Source organism: Aegilops tauschii, chromosome 4, assembly GCF_002575655.3.
Source record: "Aegilops tauschii subsp. strangulata cultivar AL8/78 chromosome 4, Aet v6.0, whole genome shotgun sequence".
NCBI classification, from domain to species: Eukaryota; Viridiplantae; Streptophyta; class Magnoliopsida; order Poales; family Poaceae; genus Aegilops; species Aegilops tauschii.
The window spans coordinates 433,473,246-433,496,140 of record NC_053038.3 but is presented as its reverse complement, the minus strand read 5'-3'; the positions used below and the strand labels follow the sequence as shown (position 1 = coordinate 433,496,140).

Below are 22,895 nucleotides of genomic sequence, written 5' to 3'. Positions count from 1 at the left end.
CTCGAGCCTTCTTTCTAGAAAACTCTGTGAGTCCTCGTGGCCATGGGTTATATTTTCTTTACCGAGCAAGATACGTTCTTGAAGTGTAAAAAGACCTTTTGAACCAAACATAGACAGTTGACAGGGAAACAGAGAACATTCAGCAACACCACCGCTAGACTTGGACCAACACCAACAGCTCAGTGTGAAATCTCATCAAGACTAAACCTTGACTCAGGCTCGATGGACTCCTAGCTCCCCCTATATATAGAGACGCTCTGTAGCTAGCCCCAACAGCAAAACCATCGAGAGACCGATCGATCAACATGGCTACAAACACCCGGTCCGCGAGCTTGCTGCTGCGCTTGACGATGGTGATCACCATTGTGCCGCACCTCCAGCTGTTCTCACTTGCAGCTGCAGCGCCGCCACGCAGCAACGAGACCAGAGACGGCGGCGGCGGCGGCAAGACGCTCAGCTTCACCCTGTACCAGCAAGAGACCATCAACAAGACCGGCTACATGGTCGTCGACGGCGTGGCGGGCGCCGGGGTCAGCCAGACCACCACGCCCTTCGGCACCGTCTACGTCTTCCGCGACAACCTGACGGTGCACGCCGACGGGGCCTCCGCGGTGGCCGGCGTGGCGGAGGGGACGTCCATCACGACCAGCCTCGACGGGCTGATGAGCCTGTCGCTGGCCAAGATCACGATCCACCACCGCGGCCACCGGGGCTCCGTGTCCGTCCTCGGGGGAACCCACAACACCAGGCCGTCTGACAACCCGGTGGTGGGCGGCACCGGTGACTTCGCGTACGCCTTGGGCTACGTCCGGTCGTCGCCGGTGGACCTGCGGGGATCGACGGTCACGTACAAGATGGAGCTCCAGTTGTACTGGCCCCCGTACGCCCCTTACGCTCCAACTCCGCAGTAGCCATCGCCTCCGGCCATTATACATGTATGTACGATGAACCACTGCCAACTCCGCAGTAGCCATCGTCCCCGACTCCCCGTTACATACATGCATGTACTATTAAACCACTGCCAGCAGATATACGGTTTAAAACGGAGCAGTAGCAGGTTCTCTGCTACTGCTTGATCTCTCGCTTTCCCCGTGCTTTTGTGGGAAATTGTTATTTCTATTATAAAAGCAATGTAAAGGGCTATACCATTTTACATAAAAAGAGATTCCTTGAAATGCATCGTCGATAATGACGCGTAGCCAAGCCCAAGGTGCCCGGCGGCCGCCTGGGCCATGGCACCTGATCTCTTCGTTGACTTTAGCGCCCTCGACACTACAAGTATAATAAGGTACAGTCAGTAGAATATAAGGATTAAACTATCATATTTGTGCCGAGTTGGTTGAGAGAGAGAATAGAAGAGAGAAGGGAAGCGGGTTATAAATTAACAGCCGGCTGCAGCACGGACTCTAAGAAACATTGTAAGAGTGTACGATGGGCCATGCATTAATAAAGTAGTAGTACTTAGCAATTAGTTACTATACATGTTGGCTATTAGGTTGACTATATGTGACACGACAACTCTATATAGCCCGTTGTTGGCTATACTATTAAGAGCACGTACAACAGAGCTGAGTCAACGAGCTATAAGGAATAAACTAGTATATTTCTGCGTAGTTGGAGGAAAGAGAAGAGGAGAGAGAAGGTAAGCGGGCTCTTCATGAAGAGCCAGCTCTAGCACGTGCTCCTAGGCACTTTGTGAGAATGAAATATGGGCCACATAATAAAGAGTCAATTACACCAGTGGTGCCCGAACTTGGCGCAAACGGTCACTTTGGTGCTAGAACTTGCGGCATACATTGAACTGGTGCAAAAACTTGGCTCGGACATGCAAGTACGGTGCATATCACGTTTGGATACGAAATGATGCTGACTTGGCATGCCAGCATGGCATGGGGCCCACTGTCAATGATTGGAAGGCTGAGAGGAGGGTGTTGGCCTGTTTTTTGTTGTTGTTGCAAAAACCAACTTGAATTGGCATTTTATTTTATCGCCTCTATGAGAGGTGGGTCCCATATGTCAGTGCAGTGTGAAAATTAACGAAAAATAAAGCTCCCGTGTCTCGAACCCTTGACCCCGCCTTGCACACAGTAGGACGTAGTGACTCCACCTTCTAGTATTGACGTCACAAAATGGATAACTAATGTAGCAACAAAGACGCTCGTGGGGCTGAAATGGACTGTGATCAATGCAACCCATTTGCACCTGTTCTTTTTTGTAAAAGGTATGTAACTTCTAATCTCAGTAATGAAAATAACGTTTAATTATTTGTGTGGTATAAATATTATACATACCAACTTAATAACTTACATTTCATAATTGTTCACGTTTTATTTTAAAAATATTCATATATTTAAAATAATATTTATTAATTACAAAAATGTTTGGATAATTAATAACAATACAAATATTTTAACATTACAATTCCGAAATATTATTTTAATTATACAAATAATTCTGAAATTATACACACATGTTTATATTTCAATGTTTGTATAAATAAAAGTTCAAATTTAAATTTAAATTTCATATGAATATTCATTAGTGGCTAATATTTCAATTTTTTTTCTGAATATAAATCATCAGTGAAAATTATATTGCACGAATGTTTGTATTCATCATTTCATATAATTTAAATATAAGCTACAACTGTATATTTTTTTTGTATCCATTTAATAAACATTTAATCTCCGTATTTACCAAACATTTTTATATAATATTCCCTCCGTAAAGAAATATAAGAGTGTTTGGATATTTCTTTACGAAGGGAGTACATGGGTGTATATTCAAATAATTTTATTTACTAATCATTGTTTGTATATAATATTTATAACACACGAATATTTGAACATTATTTTTATTAGTTACATTTTACATATGTATTAAAAAACTAGTGCGTGCAAAATGGGCCGCGCTATTTGTGGCTCATATAAGTCCCACATGCGTCCTCGTGATGGTTGCTCAAAAAAAAACATGCGTCCTCCTGATACTACATTAAAAATTATTATCAGAATTTGTTATTGCAACGTGAATGTTGGAGTGGCTTGGACGGCTAGCTATCCAGCAGTTGGTCTTGGGTTCGAGACCCGTGCGTGTTTGTTTCATTTCTATTTTCACGTAGTGACAAGCGGATCCCATGTGTCATAGAGTCAAAAGAAATGGCATCTGCCGTGTGTAGATAAGGGTTTTTTTGAGAAATAGAAAAAAGTTGAGGGGGGTTTCGCAAAAAAATAGGCCCCACACCACGCTGGCGCGCCAAGTCAGTGTCAATTTTGTATTCAAGTGCGATTAGCACCGTATTTGCACGTCCGAGCCAAGTTTCTGCACCAGTTTAATGTATGCCACAAGTTCTAGCACCAAAGTGACCGTTTGTACCAAGTTTAAGCACCATCGGTGTAATTGACTCTAATAAAAAAAGTAGTACACTCTTTTGATGTACTATTATACATGTTGGCTGTAGATGACATGGCACTGGCTTATAGCCAGCAGCTGGCTATACTATTAACCATGCTCTAACCATGCTCTGACACTGTAGCATATGCTCAGCCCGGGGCTTGCCCAGAGCCTGGCCTGATCCTGGCTACGCCACTCGGTCATTCTTAAATGCAAAGAGAGCGACTATTACCTAGGCGGCTGAAAAAAAAAACTGGTTCTATCAAATTGGCCGCAGCCTTTGAACAATGCAACCCCTTAAATGTGATATCTTCTGACGAATTTTACCCAATTTTATTATTTTCCACGAATTGGCAAGACCATAAGTCAGATTGATGTTGGCCAGCTAGTTCGGCCGACAATTCATACTCGTTAATTCTTGGTGTATCTAACAATGGCGCATGAGTAGTACGATGCGGCTAACCACATTTTTCTAGTAAAAACTGACAATTCCATAGAAATTGATCAGATTTTGGGCAGTATGATGCAGAATGGTGTTTTAAAATGATATGCTTTAGAGTAGGGTACAACGTACTGAAAGCAGTTGATAGTGGTACACATAAATGACGTCAAGCTAAATACTCTTTCCGTTCCAGAATATAAGACGGTTTTTGACACTAGTGTAGTACCAAAAACCCTCTTATATTATATTATGGGACGGAGGACCCGGATATTGTCTTTGGAGGCCGAGCTCCATGGAGCTCGGTTTTAAAAATTTCGAATTTTGTCGAATTTCATATTTTCTACATTTCAAAAAATTCTGAAAAAAAACACACGTATACATGAAGGCATAACACACATGTGTATAAATTTTCAGGGCAAAATAGTTGAAACGAGGGCTGTGCAAAAAAGACAAATCTGGGGCTTTTTAACACATGATACTATTCATCCTCCCAGATCATGAATTTGTCTTTTTTGTACAGGTCGCATTTCAACATTTTTCATTCTGAAATTTTACACACATAGAAATAACATACTTGTTTACTTGCACAATTTTTCAGTTTTTTTTGAAACCGAAAAGTTTGAATTTTGATTTGTTTTCATAAAAAGGCCTCCATGGCTCCCAGGAGCCAAACGTCCGCTCTCACGGAGGAACCTCTTATATTATATTATGGGACAGAGGAAGTATGTGTTTCAACGCTAGATAGTCAAAACTTTCTCCTTTCTGAATCCAGTTTATCCTTTCACGGGAGCACGCCATGATTTCTTCCATTCAGACAGATGTCACAGAGCACACACTCTAGTATTTCCAAGAAATTCAGCATCTTCCCTGAGAAATTGCAGAGAGATGGCTAGGGCAGAATACATAGGGCTCCCAGCTTACATGCAGCTGCTGCTACAATCAGTTTACATGACGACAGAATAGAGCTAGCCTCATTAATATTTGGTACTCAAATGGAAAAGGTTCAAGAAAACAAAAAAATGGTCCTAGATTACAGTCCATAAATAGCAATTAACTTAGAAAAGAACTGCCTCTGCATTTTTTGACAGCATAAAGAGGTGTCACGCTCAAAAGCCAAACAAAGATGGTATCGACTACACGGTTAAAGCTGGGAGCTTTGAGTAGGATGCCACATAATGATAGTACTTGTTATTCAAAAAGCGGGAGCGGTGGTCTTCTGGTTGAATGTCAGTAAGTTCACCGGTGCTTATTTTGTACAAACGAATCTTGTCCTCCCGTTTGTCAAACAGGAAAATACCATCTCTCTCCAGGTCAAGAGAGACGACAGCATAGTCGCATTTCCAGTGGCGTGCATCATGCTGACGAAGGTTGTCCCTTCCGAATGCTTGGCTCATATTGAGGCGGTACTTGAGGCTCCACTCATAAGGCTCATCAGCATCAAGACTCCAAACAAGAATCGCACGAGCATCCTCCTCTGGCAATGCGTAGTGCAAGGCCCCCGAAGATTGGCCGAAGCAACATTGGCCAAACCTACCCATAAAAGCGCCGTCTTCATGCGGCAACTTAATAGTCCGAAGAGACGGCGGAATGCCAGAACTAGTTTCCTCCAAGCTCTTCAGTACCAGAATGTCATGCAAACCTGTGTGCACATACAATGCTCCATCTATAAACATGTGTAGTCGATAAACTTTTGTCTCAGAGAGCACTGATGTATCGTCCAGGAACCGGGTGTTAAGGTCAGACGAGAACACCTGAAGTTTGACGGGGCCAAATGCCCAATAGCGGGTACTCAGCCGTTGAAAGTTGAAGATATAGAACTTTGTCGACCATGATGGGTCATAATCGCTAGGAGGAGTATCAGGGAGCACCTTCCACTCTCGTGTTGCCAGATTGCACACGATGAAGCGGCAAATACCAAAAGGAGTACAGCTGCTCTTGTACTTACAAAGGACCAGGCCATTGCAAGAGTCCATCAGCTCTAACTGCTCATATTGTGGTAGGAAACTAAGAGCTTCATCAAATTCCTTATCATTGTGGGGCAGGCTAGCAAGCTTGATAGCAGAGTCATCGAAATCATTATCAAATTCATCATAACGGCGTTGATACAGAAGACCCATCGGAATTTTCAAAAGCTTCTTGCAGTAGTCTGGATTAGAGGAGAAGGCAAGCCAGGCCTTGCAGACACATTTGAAGCGGCAAAAAGACTTGAACGGCAGCCGGGAGAGGATCTCCACGACTAGATCATCAGTTAGCTTAGCAGCAAGAAAACCATTCTCAGTGTCCATCTCTATTGTAGTTTAATGAAAAGCAAAACTCATAATGTCAGGATAGACACGAAAGCAGTTTTTTAATCATGGAGACAAAAAAACTGTAACATAATTCAATCATCTGAAACTATGTTTTATGGGGGATAAAGCAGTTGCTACACGAGTTAATCATTTTAATCCATTTCAAGTTCAGCTTTATTGGGATAGTGTAATCATAAACATTAGTATAGAGCAATAGAAACAACGAAATGATGGACATCGTGAAGAAAATTAAGTTCGATTCAGTACTAAAAGCAAAACTGAACAACCGCTTATAGATATGCAGGATTAGACCAAGAATTTGGTCACGACATAATGCTCTCTGTAAAGGATCTTTGCACGTAATCTACTTTCACACCTACAGATTTCTAGCCGTTTGGTTTTCTTGCAGCTTTCCATGCATTTAATAATCAATCTGTTCTTACTCATTTGTTTCAAGAGCTCTGCAGGTGTGTAGATACACTCACTCCAAACACGAATATCATAAAGAAGCAAGGAAGTCATGAATTAATTAACTCGATGCATAGCTGATTAATCAGTCAGAAGTCATAACAAACTGGAAGAAGGGCTAACTGCACATAGTACCTTCCATGTACCATGGGCTAATTACACACACTTGGAAACTCATGGATTAACTAACAATGAATTAATTGGATCGGAAGCACGCAAAGCTAATAGAATATCTTACTCTAAAGTGCAGCTATTAGTTAGGGTTTCGATGGATAAAAAAGACCTGTGCAGTGTTGAGTACGCACGGGGAAGACGGCATCAGAGCAGCACACCGGCCAAGAGAATCCGCTCGACCCGGCGAGGACGACGGAGAAGCAGAAGCCTACCTACCACCGGCCTCCCCCCTCTGGCCTCTGCAAATGTGGATGATGCTCTGCTCAGATCCAATTCATGGGCAGCAAATAGTACGAACAAGGGATTGTGTTCTCACCTTGCTGTGCCAGGCCCGGAGCAGAACATCAACCAGCAGGAGCCGCGAGATTTCAGCGAGCGGAGAAGCACGCTCCTCTCCCGCCGGTGTAAGGTGAGGGTGGAGAGCGAGGGCGTTTTCTGGGTGGGGGCGAAGTGAGGCCTCAGGACCGGGGAGAGAGTCAGATGCTACCATGGTCGAAGTTGCAATCAGATTTGATTGATTTTTTTCCAAGATAAACGGTGGATTTATTGATGATGCACACATCTAAGTCAACACCCACACACAAAAGTAGAAAGACACGAATATACAACACCAAAGTTATGCCTAAGCGAGAGAACAAAAAAAACTAACAAAAGCGATCGATAAACTACAACAATGACCATGTCTGCGTCAACCATCACTTGACATCACAAAGATCATGAGAAAAGTTCTTTAACAACAACACCTTCAGAAAGGGTACATCGGTCAACTGTCATCGTCACCGGATCCAACCACCAAAGTCAAGATCATAGGATTTCACCATGAAGAACAAGTCCGAGCATACCTGAGCAATGCCTGCAACAAGGTCACGACACAAAACATCGCCATTGCCAGGTATAATCAACTCGGGTCAGACATAGGGTTTTTGCCCCGGAGCTTGACACTGGGTACTCGAGAAGCACCACTATCGAAGTCAATCATGTTTTGTTTCCACTACTTTTCGCGACCCCAACAACTACAAACGTAGTAGAATCTTGATGTGGCGGTGTCACTGCCACTATTGCACAACCAACCCTCTGCATCAAAGTTGCCATCCATAGAATTCATCTCATCGTCGAATGCAAATTGGTCAGAGTGAGAGCTGCCAAAACCCACAAAGAAGCCTTCTTCCCGCAACGCCAGTGCGCCCCGTCGACAGTGGCCATCGGATCTAGAGAGAGGAACCCTCACGAAGACCCTTCGGTGGCCATCGCAATCCATCATTCGAGTGGTTGGTCGGTGCCACCACTATGAGGACGAGAAATGACCCTGTGTTGTCCGAATGGACCACCTAGCAGCTAGCTGCCGAGCATAGGCGCACCAGACCTTGAAGACGGTGACCTCGTCGAGGACTCACGACTGGGAGAGGGCTGGCTCTGGTTGCGACTAAGGACCCACAACTAGGAGACGAAGGAGGCCAGGAACCCAACAGCCGACATTGGCCGCACCCCAGCCGTTGGAAGAGTCTGCAGCCCCATAGCCAAAAGTAGGGCAAGTCTCGGCTGCTACAGCTAGCCCGGAGCTCGAGTGAGGTGGGATCCGGCGAGGAGAGCCCTATTAGAGACATGCCCTAGAGGCAATCATGTGATGATGTTATTTCCTTACGTATTGATGAGTTATTTGTATTGTCTTAAACATCGTCACTGATATGTATCAATAAGTATGTGACTTGTTTACGAGACTATATATTGTATGATGATTGGTCTAATGGTCCTTAATTGATAAGGTTATGCATACACTTATCCTTTGATTAGTATACGATTCGATTGGTGATTATGTTTCACAAGTTATGGACATAGATATGCTAACACGATAGTATGGACAAGGGATGGGGATCACCGAGTCGAATAGACCCATTTTGACACACAATGAGATATTGTTATCTGTTACTCTCAAGTACAATGTATGTGTCATGTACTATATGAAAGGATCGACACGGTCAACTAGAGGGGGGTAAATACGAGAATACATGTTTTTAAGCTTAATTACCAATTTTAGGGATTTGCAGATAAAGTAGGTTATCTAGATATGCATCTAGATGAACACAAACTATATGACGAGCAAGTTCAAAGCAAAGTAAGCTAGGCAACAGTCTAATTAGAAAGCCCACAAGCATGCAAAGCAAAGTGAAGTGCGGGAAAGGATTAACCACAAGTGAGTCAGGGATTTTATTCCAAAACTAGAAACGATCAGGACACGTATCTAACGGCCAAAAAGTGAGGATCCGTGAGAGGGCTGGGATGTGGTGCAGTTTTACTGTCCTAAATTCACACTTCCTTGGTGCAGTGCTAATCTTCGTTGGAGCGGTGCTAGAACCAAGGCTCCGGCACGCCACCAAGTGGCTCACTGTATTCTCCTCGAGTAACCCAATGGTTGAACCTTGAATCACTTGGTGTTGGTGATGAAGGTGACCACCTAACCTTTAAATACGTCTCTAGAGCACACCGCAAGCAAGGAAGGTTCCGGAGGAATCTCTAACCCCTAGGAACCCAAGCTCCAAGTAACAAGTTGTTGGTGTATAAATCGAGCGGGGGAACATAAATCATTTTGGTCAAGTTGTAGATTGGACCTTGTTCCCTCAATCCCCAAAGTATCAAAGCGGTGGAGGGATTGAGAGGAATGAGCAAAATGTTGGTTTGAAAATGGTGGCAGCTCTGAAGGCAAAGGGTTAGGGTTGGAGGTGAAAGAAGAGCTCTTATAGAGGTGCACCCACTTTGTGACTGTTGCCTACCGACAGACCTCATGCACACGGGGTGTTCAGAGAAAAAATCACTACCCCGTGTGCACAGGGCCCTGAGACCCTGTGGACACGGGATGTCAAGAGAGTTAAGCACTACCCCATGTGTATGAAGGTTAAAGTCCCCGTGCGCACGGAGGTCAAAGAGACTGTGCACGTGGGGTCTCCAGAGGCTAGGGCACTAGCCCGTGCACGTGGGGTGTCCAAAAGCTTGGGTTTCACCCCATGGACATAGTGAGATGATATTTATGAAGTTTAAGAGCATCTTTTGGTGGTAGGTGTAGGATACCTGATGTTTATGTTTTGAGTGTTCCCACGCCGTCTTTGAACCACCTTGACACTCTTGATTGTGTGATTGCCCTGCGACTCAAATAAAAAAAAACTCTGAGTCGCTAGAAAACCACGCCTTTGATCTTTTTGAAGTAGGGATCAAGCATTCTCCTCAATAATTCTCTGAGGAACAAATGACCTGATGTAAACCTTAACAATTGTCATTGGTTCCATTAACCATATTGTAATCACACCAAAATGTTGTGTGGCACACGACTGACAGTAGACGGCGGGCATCAAATCGACCTCCCCGGCCAACGACAAAGCTCGCCGGTCACCTACAAAGATTATCGGTCTTGTCGTGATAACAGTGCCACAAAGCTCGTCGGCGGGTGCTCTACGTCATCTCCGTTGTCCATCGGCTTCGTTTTGGAACAAACAAAGCAACTCCAGTGTTCTTTCAGCCATGGGATTGAGGCGATAGTGGCTGGGATATGTGCTGTTTACAGCGATGTTGGAGACCAACGGGCGGATCGAAGTGGGGTAGGAAGAGCGAAGGTTGTTGGGTGTCGACATGCCGGCGATGGAGGATGCGGGTGGACACCGAAGGCGATGAAGATTCGGTGCAAGCAGGGGGAGGGCTGGCCCGAGGTTGGGGAGGCCAAAATTTATCATGATAAGTGGCGCTGGTTGATTATATTCGAGGGACGGAGAAGTGGGAGCTTAAAAAAATCACTCCTCTAAGGTTGATAGGGATTGGCTAGGTCCGATTTAACTCCTCAAAAGTGGATTTTTAGTCCTTTAACTAGTTTTAAATCATCGGTTAGAGATGCTCTTACATGAACACCACCGGTTGACACAAACGATGCAACATGTAACAACATCACAGCGCCCACTCAATAGCTCCCTCTACCACAAACACTACATACCACCTGCACCAACTAATCATACAGACAAGTTTAACACAACCATAATCAACAACACACGACCATATTAAATGTCAGACCAGCCCAGGCGAAACACACGAGCCATCCATAATAAACTGCAACAAAATAAAAATATAACTCATGATTAAAGAATGGTGCAACAAGTCTTCACCTCACACTCTAGTTAGTTTGAAGATTCATGATTTTGCCTAACGGACAGTATATCATCTGTTAGAGTTATAGTTATGATGTCTTTTGGCTTTCTGTATTTTGGCCTTTGGCCTCCCCTTGTACTTGTATATATATATATATATATATGTTGGCTTTGGCCTTTAAATGATATTAAGTTGCACATACATAACATGGTATTAGAGCCCTAGGTTTTATTTCCTCCGCACGTGCAACTCGTGCTCCTCTCGATCCAATCTCTTGCACGGCCGCCGCCGGTGTCTCCTATTTCCTGCCGGCCCGTGTTTCTGCTTCTCCAGCTCCCGATTGAAGTGTCCGTCTGGTTGCAGCTGCAGTTGTTCGCCCCATCGCTGCAGTTTGTTCTACCTCGACCTCTACCATTGTGTCCCTGTCTGCGCATGAGATTGCACAACTCCGATGCCTTCTTGCTGCTTGGGATTCTTCACCAACAGGTTCTGCAGGTTCTGCGCCTGAGTTTTCTGGCACTGAGAGATCACCTTCTACTCATTCAGGTACATCCTCATGGATTCTTTATACTAGAGCATCTTTTCATATGACTTATAATTCTTCCCCTTTGACCTCCATTCAACCTGTTGAGTCTCCTGTTCGTGTCTTTACTACTAATGGTACTCCCCTCCCTGTCGCTAGTCGAAGCACTCTTGCTACATCTTCCTTTCACGTTCCCTCTGTTGCTCATGTTCCTCAACTTAGCATGCAACTCTTTTCAGGTAGTCAGATTGTTGACTCTGGATGTAGGGTCAATTTTGACTTTGATTCATGTTCTGTTCAGGATAGTCACACAGGCGCTCTGCTTGGTGCTGCCCCCCGACGCCATGATGGTCTGTGGGAGCTTGATTGGCTTCGTCTTCCCTCCGATGTCCCTGCCGTCACTCTCGCGGGCCCCGTTGCCGCATTTGCTAGCTCTTTTCAGCAGTGGCATCATCGTCTTGGCCATTTATGTGGTTCTCGTCTCTCGTCTTTAGTTCATCATGGTGTTATGGGGCGTGTCTCCGGTAATGCTTCGTTGGATTGTCTAGGTTGTAGGCTTGGTAAGCAGATTCAGCTACCTTATCCTCACAACCAGTCAATGTCCAAGCATCCTTTTGATCTCGTTCATTCAGATGTTTGGGGTCCGGCTCCCTTCGCTTCGAAAGGGGGTCATCGCTACTATATTCTCTTTATAGACGATTTTACTCGCTACACTTGGATCTATTTCATGTCTTCTCGTAGTGAGGTCTTATCTATATACAAAAAAATTGCCACCATGGTTCATACCCAGTTCTCCACTCCTATCTGTATTTTCCGTGCAGGCTCTGCTGGTGAGTACATCTCTCGTGCATTGCGAGGATTTCTTTCTGAACAGGGTACTCTTCCCCAATTCTCTTGCCCTGGTGCTCATGCTCAAAATGGTCTGGCTGAACGCAAGCACCATCACTGTCGGCGTTCTGGGAATGGGGGTCCCCAGACTTGCCCGCCTGCGGCCCACGGCGTGGCTCCACCAACGGCCCATCTTCACCAACAACCACTCAAGACCCTCGCGAGGCGGATGACACAAGACCTCCTTAGGGGCGGCCTCGTTAGGCTGGCTCGCAAGGAGCGGAGAGATCAAGGCGGAGGCGCACCTCGCGAGGTTCACATGACGTGAGCCGTGATGACCGAAGCCAGGCGGGCGCCAGCGGGCGCAGAGCACCAGTTTCCTCTTTAGTGCTAAAGAGGCACGCGCAGGCGAGGAGTCCCGAGGCATCAGGCAAAGGTTTCCATATCGGTGCAACGAGACCAAGACCGGCAGGACGGCAGGACGGAGGTCACAGCAGAGCCCACGACGGCGTCACTACCAGAGCCTTTGGCAGGCGAAGACCACCTTTAGTCAGGATAACTTGTACTAGTTGTCTCCCTTCAAAATTGGCCGTTGTGGGATCCCTTCCCGCCTAACATTTGGGAAGAGGACCAAGACCCTCTATAAATAGGACTAGCCACCACCCTAGCAGGGGGATTGGACTCATTCCACCAGGACGGATCATTCAGATCATCCTCAACCACACAAGCTTACCAAGCTCAAGAACACCTCTCCTCAGGAGGCTGTTCTTCCCTTGTACTTGTTCATCCTCAGCCTACAAGGCAATCCACCACACCACACTGGAGTAGGGTATTACACCACATCGGTGGCCCGAACCAGTATAAACTCTTGTGTCCCTTGTTCTTTGGGTTCGGCAAGTTAGGCCTTGAGATCGTTGAGAGTGTGAGCTAGGGGAAGAGAGATCTTCGTGCGCAACCCAGTGTTCAAACTTCAAGGGTTTGCCGGAACCCGCCGTAGTCCGACATTTGGCGCGCCAGGTAGGGGTGCGCTAAAGCCTTTCTTCCGTTGATCCACGTTCCACTGCTCCGCCGCATCCATGGCCGACGCTCGCCGATCTCGCGCTGAGCGCCAGGCCGCCCTTGCCGCCCGTGTCGCTCAGACGGCTCCTGTCGGTGGGCCTCCCCGTCGTTCTCCATCACCCGCCGCCAACACTGCCACCGGCTCGGTGGGAAACGAGCAGCAAGCATCATCGCTGCACCCCTCTATGCAGCGGGACGGCCGCACCGCCACCCCATCGCTGACTCCGGCCAGCTCGTCATCCCACGCTCGTCGCGCCCCCACAGACGCGCAGGTCACGCTGCTCATGGCACGTGAACTCCTGCATTATCGCCCGGCCGATGACCTCTACGAGGACTGGTTGGACCGCATCGCCGAGCTTGTCAGCGCCGCTGGGGACTCTCCCGTACCATCTCTCTCGCTGCCTCGCCCTCCTCTAGCCGCGGGCGACGTAGCTCATGGAGCTCCCCCACCACCTCCGCACCAAGACGGCGCCCTGACACCAAGATGTGCGGCCCCTCGGCGCGATCCGCTGCGCCGGGCGCCCGCGCATGAAGAAGGAAGCTGATACGTCCATTTTGCATCATGATTTTATATCGATATTTATTGCATTATGGGCTGTTATTACACATTATGTCACAATACTTATGCTTTCTCTCTCTTATTTTACAAGGTTTACATGAAGAGGGAGAATGCCGGCAGCTGGAATTCTGGGCTGGAAAAGGAGCAAATATTAGAGACCTATTCTGCACAACTCCAAAAGTCCTGAAACTCCACGAAAGTCATTTTTGGAATATATTAAAAATATTGGGCGAATAAAGCACCAGAGGGGGGCCACCCCCTGTCCACGGGGGTGGAGGGCGCGCCCTACCCCCCTGGGCGCGCCCTGCCTCGTGGGCCACCTGGAAGCCCCCCGATGCCCATCTTCTGTTATAAGGTGTCTTTTGCCCTGGAAAAAAATAAGAAGCAAGCTTTCGGGACGAAGCGCCACTGTCTCGAGGCGGAACCTGGGCAGAACCAATCTAGGGCTCCGGCGGAGCTGTTCTGCCGGGGAAACATCCCTCCGGGAGGGGGAAATCGTCACCATCGTCATCACCATCAATCCTCTCAGCGGGAGGGGGTCAATATCCATCAACATCTTCACCAGCACCATCTCCTCTCAAATTCTAGTTCATCTCTTGTATCCGATCTTTGTCTCAAAACCTCAGATTGGTACCTGTGGGTTGCTAGTAGTGTTGATTATGAAGGAAATATGCCCTAGAAGCAATAATAAAGTTGTTATTTATATTTCCTTATATCATGATAAATGTTTATTATTCATGCTAGAATTGTATTAACCGGAAACTTAGTACATGTGTGAATACATAGACAAACAGAGTGTCACTAGTATGCCTCTACTTGACTAGCTCGTTGAATCAAAGATGGTTAAGTTTCCTAGCCATAGACATGAGTTGTCATTTGATTAATGAGATCACATCATTAGAGAATGATGTGATTGACTTGACCCATTCAGTTAGCTTAGCACTTGATCGTTTAGTATGTTGCTATTGCTCTCTTCATGACTTATACATGTTCCTATGACTATGAGATTATGCAACTCCCGAATACCGGAGGAACACTTTGTGTGCTACCAAACGTCCAAACGTAACTGGGTGATTATAAAGGTGCTCTACAGGTGTCTCCGATGGTACTTGTTGAGTTGGCATAGATCGAGATTAGGATTTGTCACTCCGATTGTCAGAGAGGTATCTCTGGGCCCTCTCGGTAATGCACATCACTGTAAGCCTTGCAAGCAATGTGACTAATGAGTTAGTTGCGGGATGATGCATTACGGAATGAGTAAAGAGACTTGCCAGTAACGAGATTGAACTAGGTATTGAGATACCGACGATCGAATCTCGGGCAAGTAACATACCGATGACAAAGGCAACAACGTATATCGTTATGCGCTTTGACCGATAATGATCTTCATAGAATATGTGGGAGCCAATATGAACATCTAGGTTCTTCTATTGGTCATTGACCGGAGACGTGTCTCGGTCATGTCTACATAGTTCTCGAACCCGTAGGGTCCGCACGCTTAACGTTCGGTGACGATCGGTATTACGAGTTTATGTGTTTTGATGTACCGAAGGTAGTTCGGAGTCCCGGATGTGATCACGGACATGACGAGGAGTCTCGAAATGGCCGAGACATAAAAATTGATATATTGGACGGCTATATTCGGACACCGGAAGTGTTCCGGGTGGTTTCGGAGAAAACAGGAGTGCCGGAGGGTTACCGGACCCCCCCCCCCCCCCCCCCCCCGCGGGAAGTTGGGCCTACATGGGCCATAGGGAAGAGGGGAGGCAGCCCACAAGGGGCAGCCGCGCCCCCTCCCTATAGGGAGTCTGAATTGTACTAGGGAGGGGGGCGCCCCCCTTTCCTTCTCCTCTTCCTCTTCCTTCCTTTCTCCTTCCTCCACCTAGTTGGACTAGGAACGGGGGAGTCCTACTCCTACTAGGAGGAGGACTCCTCCCCTCCTTGGCGCGCCCCAAGGGTCGGCCGGCCTCCCCCCTTGCTCCTTTATATACGAGGGCAGGGGGCACCCTAGGACACACAAGTTGATCATTGATCTCTTAGCCGTGTGCGGTGCCCCCTCCACCATAATCCACCTCGGTCATATCGTTGCAGTGCCTAGGCGAAGCCCTGCGCCGGTAGCTTCATCGATCATCACCGTCATCACGCCGTCGTGCTGACGAAGCTCTCCCTTGACACTCTGCTGGATCGTGAGTTCGTGGGACGTCACCGAGCCGAACGTGTGCAGATCACGGAGGTGTCGTACTTTCGGTAGTAGGATCGGTCGATCGTGAAGACGTACGACTACATCAACCGCGTTGTCATAACGCTTCCACTTACGGTCTACGAGGGTACGTGGACAACACTCTCCCCTCTCGTTGCTATGCATCACCATGATCTTGCGTGTGCGTAGGAATTTTTTTGAAATTACTACGTTCCCCAACTGTGGTATCTTAGCCAGGTCTATGCGTAGATGTTATATGCACGAGTAGAACACAAGTGAGTTGTGGGTGATAATAGTCATACTGCTTACCAGCATGTCATACTTTGATTCGGCGGTATTGTTGGATGAAGCGGCCCGAACCAACATTACGCGTGCGCTTACGCGAGACTGGTTCTACCAACGTGCTTCGCACACAGGTGGCTGGCGGGTGTCAGTTTCTCCAACTTTAGTTGAATCGAGTGTGGCTACGCCCGGTCCTTGTTGAAGGTTAAAACAGCACATACTTGACCAAAAATCATTGTGGTTTTGATGCGTAGGTAAGAACGGTTCTTGCTCAGCCCGTAGCAGCCACGTAAAACTTGCAACAACAAAGTAGAGGACGTCTAACTTGTTTTTGCAGGGCATGTTGTGATATGATATGGTCAAGACGTGATGAGATATAAATTGTTGTATGAGATGATCATGTTTTTGAAATTATCGGCAACTGGCAGGAGCCTTATGGTTGTCTCCTTATTGCATAAGATGCAAGTGCCATGTAATTGCTTTACTTTATCGCTATGCGATAGCAATAGTTGGCGAGACGACCATATGACGACACGTTGATAGAGATCAAGATGATAGAGATCATGGTATCATGCCAGTGACGGTACTTTGGAGATGGAGATCAAAGGCACAAGATGATGATGGCCATATCATGTCACATATTTTGATTGCATGTGATGTTTATCTTTTATACATCTTATTTTGCTTGGTTCGGCGGTAGCTTTATAAGATGACCCCTTACTAAAATTTCAAGGTATAAGTGTTCTCCCTGAGTATGCATCGTTGCGACAGTTCTTCGTGCTGAGACACCATGTGATGATCGGGTGTGATAAGCTCTACGTTTACATACAACATGTGCAAGCCAGTTTTGCACATGCAGAATACTCGGGTTAAACTTGACGAGGCTAGCATATGCAGATATGGCCTCGGAACACTGAGACCAAAAGGTCGAGCGTAAATCATACACTAGATATGATCAACATAGTGATGTTCACCATTGAAAACTACTCCATCTCACATGATGATCGGACATGGTTTAGTTGATTTGGATCACGTGATCACTTAGATGATTAGAGGGATGTCTATATAAGTGGGAGTTCTTAAGTAATTTGATTAATTGAACTTAAATTTATCATGAACTTAGTCCTGATAGTATTTGCATATCTATGTTGTAGATCAATAGCTCGCGTATAGCTTCCCCGTTTTATTTATGATATGTTCCTAGAGAAAACTAAGTTGAAAGATGATAGTAGCAATGATGCGGACTTGGTCCGTGATATGAGGATTATCCTCATTGCTGCACAGAAGAATGATGTCCTTTGTTAGAGTATATATATATATATAGCCATGTAACCTTTCATATTTACCCTATTATATAAGGGGTTTCCTGTATATATTTCACACCTGTACATGTATATATACTGGCCTATGGCCTCCTGGAAATACAAGTTGCATATATCCTAACATGGTATTAGAGCTAGGTCAATTTTTTGCACGCCGCAACTCGTGCCATTGATCCGCTCTTCCGGCCGCTGGGTTTCATCTGCCCGCCTTGCCACGTGGTCTTCCTCTGCCCCTCCCGATCCATCAGATCGCGTCGAGCGCCGTCTTCCCTTCGCCCGCCAGGCCTCCCGATTGGATCTGATTGCTCCGCCCTGCCCCGCAGTCGGGCCTTGGGCCTCTCCCGATCTGGTCGCCGTCGCCCCGCAGTCAGGCCTTTCCCGATCGATCGCTTTCGCCCCGCAAACGAGCCTCTCCCGATCAATAGCCCCCCCTGCGGTCTTCGTTCGCCCGAATCCACCAGATTGCCCCGCCACCAACCCAGCCACCGTCTCAGGCTAGCTTTGGATCGTCTTCTGCTCCCGATCCCGGATCCCAGACTGCAGACCACCAGATTGTCCTGCTGCTGACTCTGCCTTCGCCTAGGCTCTAAGCCTCACGACCGGAAGCTGCTGTTGCCTGCTTGTTGACGCAAAAAAATGTCTACACCGTCAGGCTATGTCGCAGTTCCTCGCTGTCCGGTGATCCTTGATGGCACTAACTACATCGAGTTTGTTGGCTTCATGCGCATTCATATGCGTGGCCTTCGTCTTTGGGGTGTTCTTTCTGACGAGGTCCATTGTCCACCATGTCCGGCTCCACCTGTGGCCCCTACTCCGCCGACGCCACCGGTTCTTGCTGCCGATGCTGATCAAGCTGCAAAGGATGCAGCTAAGCTTATAGATGACGCTGCAGTCCGTGCTTATGATGAGCATGTTTCGACTTATGAGGAGGCTCTCCAGACTTATCATGAGGCTCTTTCTGTTTACACTCAGTGGCTTGATGAGGATGCCCGTGCTGCAGCTGTTCTCACTGCTAGTGTTCTGCCTCAGTTTGCCTCTGAGTTCTTGGGGCTCCCTACCGTATCTGAGATGTGGACCCGTCTCTGTTAGCGCTATCAGCCCTCTGGTGATGCCTTATATCTGTCCGTGGTTCGGCAGGAACATGCTCTTCAGCAGGGTGACTCCAGTGTTGATGATTTCTATGCACAGAGTTCTGCTATCTGGCGTCAGCTTGATTCTCTCCGCACTGCTGGTTGCCGTACTTGTCAGTGTTGCCAGGCTGTGCGGGCTGATTTGGAGTTTCATCGTGTCTACGAGTTCTTATCTCGGCTCCGTAAGGAGTTTGAGCCCCGGCGCGCTCAGTTGTTTGCTCGTGGTCGTATCTCCCTCATGGAGGCGCTTTCTGAGATTCGTGCTGAGGAGACTCGTCTACGTGGTGCTGGTCTACTTGAGGTTCCCTCTGTGCTTGCTGCTCGAGTTCCTATTATGTCGCCTACTGCACCGACTCCATCCCGCTCCAGTGCTCCTCCGCTCTTGCCTACTCCTACGGGCGGCCAGGGTCGGTCTCGTCCTCACTGCGGCTACTGCAATATGGATGGTCATGTTGAGTATCAGTGCTTCCAGAAGAAGAAACACCTGCGTAAGGCGTGATCATCAGCTTCAGGGACTTCTTCTTCTACTTCGACATCTTCAGCCACCGCCTTGACTGAGCAGGATATTTTGCGACTTAAGCGTCTGCTTGCCGCTTCAGGTTCTCCTTCGACGGGTACTGCAGGTTCTGTGACTGATGCTTCCCGCACTAAGCAACCACCCCCTACACAGTCAGGTATATCCTCGTGGGTTCTGGACTCCGGAGCTTCTTTTCATATGTCTTCTCATTCTTCAAATTTGTCCTCTCTTAAATCACTTGATTTTCCTGTCCATGTACTCACTGCTGATGGTACTCCTCTTTCTGTTGCTAGTCGAGGCAATCTTACCACACCTTCTTACTCTGTTCCTAATGTTGCTCATGTTCCTCGACTTACCATGAATCTTTTTTCTGCTGGTCAACTTACTGATTCTGGTTGTCGCGTCATCCTTGACGTTGACTCTTGTTCTGTTCAGGATCGTCGAACGCACACTTTGGTTGGGGCTGGCCCTCGCCGCCGTGACTCTCAGGGTCTTTGGGAGCTATACTGGCTTCATGTTCCTTCCGCTGCCACCACTATCGCCAGTCCATCCGCTTCTGTCGCTTCAGCTACCGGCTCCTTCCAGCAGTGGCATCATCGACTTGGTCATCTTTGTGGGTCTCGCTTGTCGTCATTAGTTCGTCGAGGTCTTCTGGGGTCTGTCTCAGGAGATGTCTCTTTAGAGTGTCAGGGTTGTAGACTAGGAAAACAGATTCAATTACCTTATCCTACTAGTGAGTCGGTGTCTCAGCGTCCTTTTGATTTAGTCCATTCTGATGTATGGGGTCCGGCTCCCTTCGCTTCGAAAGGGGGCCATCGATACTATATTATTTTCATAGATGATTTCTCTCGTTACACTTGGCTTTATTTTATGACTTCTTGCAGTGAGGTTCTTTCCATCTATAAGCGTTTTGCTGCCATGGTTCACACTCAGTTCTCTTCGCCTATTCGTGTGTTCCGTGCTGACTCCGCTGGCGAGTATATTTCCAATATGTTGCGTGGTGTTCTTGCTGAGCAGGGCACTCTTCCTCAGTTCTCTTGTCCTGGTGCTCATGCTCATAATGGTGTGGCTGAGCGAAAGCATCGCCACCTTCTTGAGACGGCTCGTGCGTTGATGATCGCCGCTTCTCTTCCACCTCATTTTTGGGCCGAGGCTATCTTCACCTCCACCTATCTCATCAACCTTCAGCCGTCCGCTGCTCTCCAGGGTGGTGTTCCTTTTGAGCGTCTCTTTGATCACTCTCCTGATTATTCGACGCTTCACTTGTTTGGTTGTGTTTGCTATGTTCTTCTTGCCCCTCGTGAACGCACCAAACTGACCGCTCAGTCTGTTGAGTGTGTTTTCTTAGGCTATAGTGATGAGCATAAGGGTTATCGTTGTTGGGATCCTATTGGTCGTCGGATGCGTATTTCTCAGGATGTAACTTTTGATGAGTCTCGTCCCTTCTACCCACGTGCATCTTCCTCGACCTTTTCAGTGGAGGATATCTCTTTCCTCACTTTTCCCGACACACCTATCACTCCAGTTGCGCCCTTGTCTCTCCGTCCTGCTCACTCTACTTCTCCACATCTTGCCGATTTTCCGCCCTCATCTCCCACGGTTTCCTCACCTCGCGTGTCACTGGATTCTACACCATCATCCCCGGTGATTTCTTCGTCTCCACCTCCTGATTCTACCTCGGCCACTCCTCCTCGTATTCTTCCATCTTTTCCTTAGTATTACACTCGTCGTTCACGTAATGTGGATGCGTCTACTGATGTGCCATCCTCCTCGTCTCAGCCTACCTATGGCTTGCGTCCTCGTCCGCTTCCGCCTGTTGATCGCCTTGGTTTTTCAACCGCTGGTGCTGCTGTTCTTGAGCCGACTTCTTATCGTGAGGCTATTGTTCATGCTGAATGGCAGTTTGCGATGACAGAGGAGATAGCTACTCTTGAACGCACTGGTACATGGGATCTTGTTTCTCTTCCTCCAGGTGTCCGCCCCATCACTTGTAAGTGGGTCTACAAGGTTAAGACTCGCTCCGATGGTTCTCTTGAGCATTACAAAGCTCGTCTTGTGGCTCGTGGCTTTCAGCAGGAGCATGGTCGTGATTATGACGAGACTTTTGCTCCTGTGGCCCATATGACCACTATTCGTACACTTCTTGCCGTGTCCTCTGCACGCCACTGGTCTGTATCTCAGCTTGATGTTAAGAATGCCTTTCTTAACGGTGAGCTGCATGAGGAGGTCTACATGCAGCCACCACCGGGCTATTCTGTTCCTGATGGCATGGTATGTCGTCTTCGTCGCTCTCTCTATGGCCTTAAGCAAGCCCCCCGTGCCTGGTTTGAGCGTTTTGCCTCTGTGGTGACTGCCGGTGGCTTTTCAGCGAGTGCTCATGATCCAGCATTGTTTGTCCACCTTTCTCCTCGTGGTCGGACTCTTCTTCTTCTCTATGTTGATGACATGATCATCACTGGCGACGACCCCGAGTATATTGCCTTCGTAAAGGCCCATCTTAGTGAGCAGTTTCTTATGTCTGATCTTGGACCTCTTCGCTACTTTCTTGGTATTGAAGTCTCTTCTACCTCTGATGGCTTTTTTATATCCCAAGAAAAGTATATACAGGATCTTCTTGCTCGTGCTGCTCTTACCGATGAGCGCATTGTTGAGACTCCCATGGAGCTCAATGTTCACCTCCGTGATACTGATGGTGACCCCTTGCCTGACCCGACGCGTTATCGTCATCTTGTTGGGAGTCTTGTCTATCTAGCTGTCACTCGTCCGGATATCTCTTATCCGGTTCATATTCTGAGTCAGTTTGTCTCCGCTCCCACTTCGGTTCACTATAGTCACCTCCTTCGTGTTCTCCGATATCTTCGGGGCACGATCTCTCACTGTTTATTTTTTCCTCGCTCCAGTTCTTTATAGCTTCAGGCCTATTCGGATTCTACGTGGGCTAGTGATCCCTCCAATCGCCGTTCACTTTCTGCTTACTGTGTTTTTCTTGGTGGTTCTCTCATTGCCTGGAAGACGAAGAAACAAACTGCAGTTTCCTGTTCGAGTGCAGAGGCTGAGTTACGAGCTATGGCTCTTTTGACGGCAGAGGTGACTTGGTTATGGTGGTTACTTCAGGATGTTGGTGTTTCTGTTACTACACCTACTCTGCTCTTATCCGACAGTACAGGTGCTATTAGCATTGCGCGTGATCCTGTGAAGCATGAGCTCACCAAGCATATTGGTGTTGATGCTTTCTATGTGCGCGCTGGTGTGCAGGATCAGGTTATTGCTCTTCAGTATGTGCCTTCCGAGTTATAGTTGCCGGATTTTCTGATGAAGGCCCAGACTAGAGTGCAGCATGGCTTCTATCTCTCCAAACTCAGTGTTGTTAATCCACCATGAGTTTGAGGGGGGTGGTTAGAGTATATATATATAGCCATGTAACCTTTCATATTTACCCTATTATATAAGGGGTTTCCTGTATATATTTCACACCTGTACATGTATATATACTGGCCTATGGCCTCCTGGAAATACAAGTTGCATATTTCCTAACATCCTTGATGCACCGCTAGATGATAGACCTATTGCAGGAGCAGATACAGACGT

The 22,895-nt window shown here is 47.3% G+C and overlaps 2 protein-coding genes across 2 annotated transcripts; one reads left to right on the top strand and one right to left on the bottom strand.

The window, feature by feature from the left end:
- The first annotated feature begins 290 nt into the window (after nucleotides 1-290).
- On the top strand, nucleotides 291-1,352 carry LOC109756912 (dirigent protein 23). The gene has a single exon (XM_020315752.3). The coding sequence runs from the start codon at nucleotides 306-308 to the stop codon at nucleotides 909-911; it is 606 nt and encodes a 201-aa protein (XP_020171341.1). The 5' UTR covers nucleotides 291-305; the 3' UTR covers nucleotides 912-1,352.
- Nucleotides 1,353-4,965: 3,613 nt separating this feature from the next.
- On the bottom strand, nucleotides 4,966-6,117 carry LOC109756908 (putative F-box protein At4g09190). The gene has a single exon (XM_020315751.1). It carries the CDS (start codon nucleotides 6,115-6,117, stop codon nucleotides 4,966-4,968), a length of 1,152 nt encoding a protein of 383 aa, XP_020171340.1.
- Nucleotides 6,118-22,895: the final 16,778 nt, after the last annotated feature.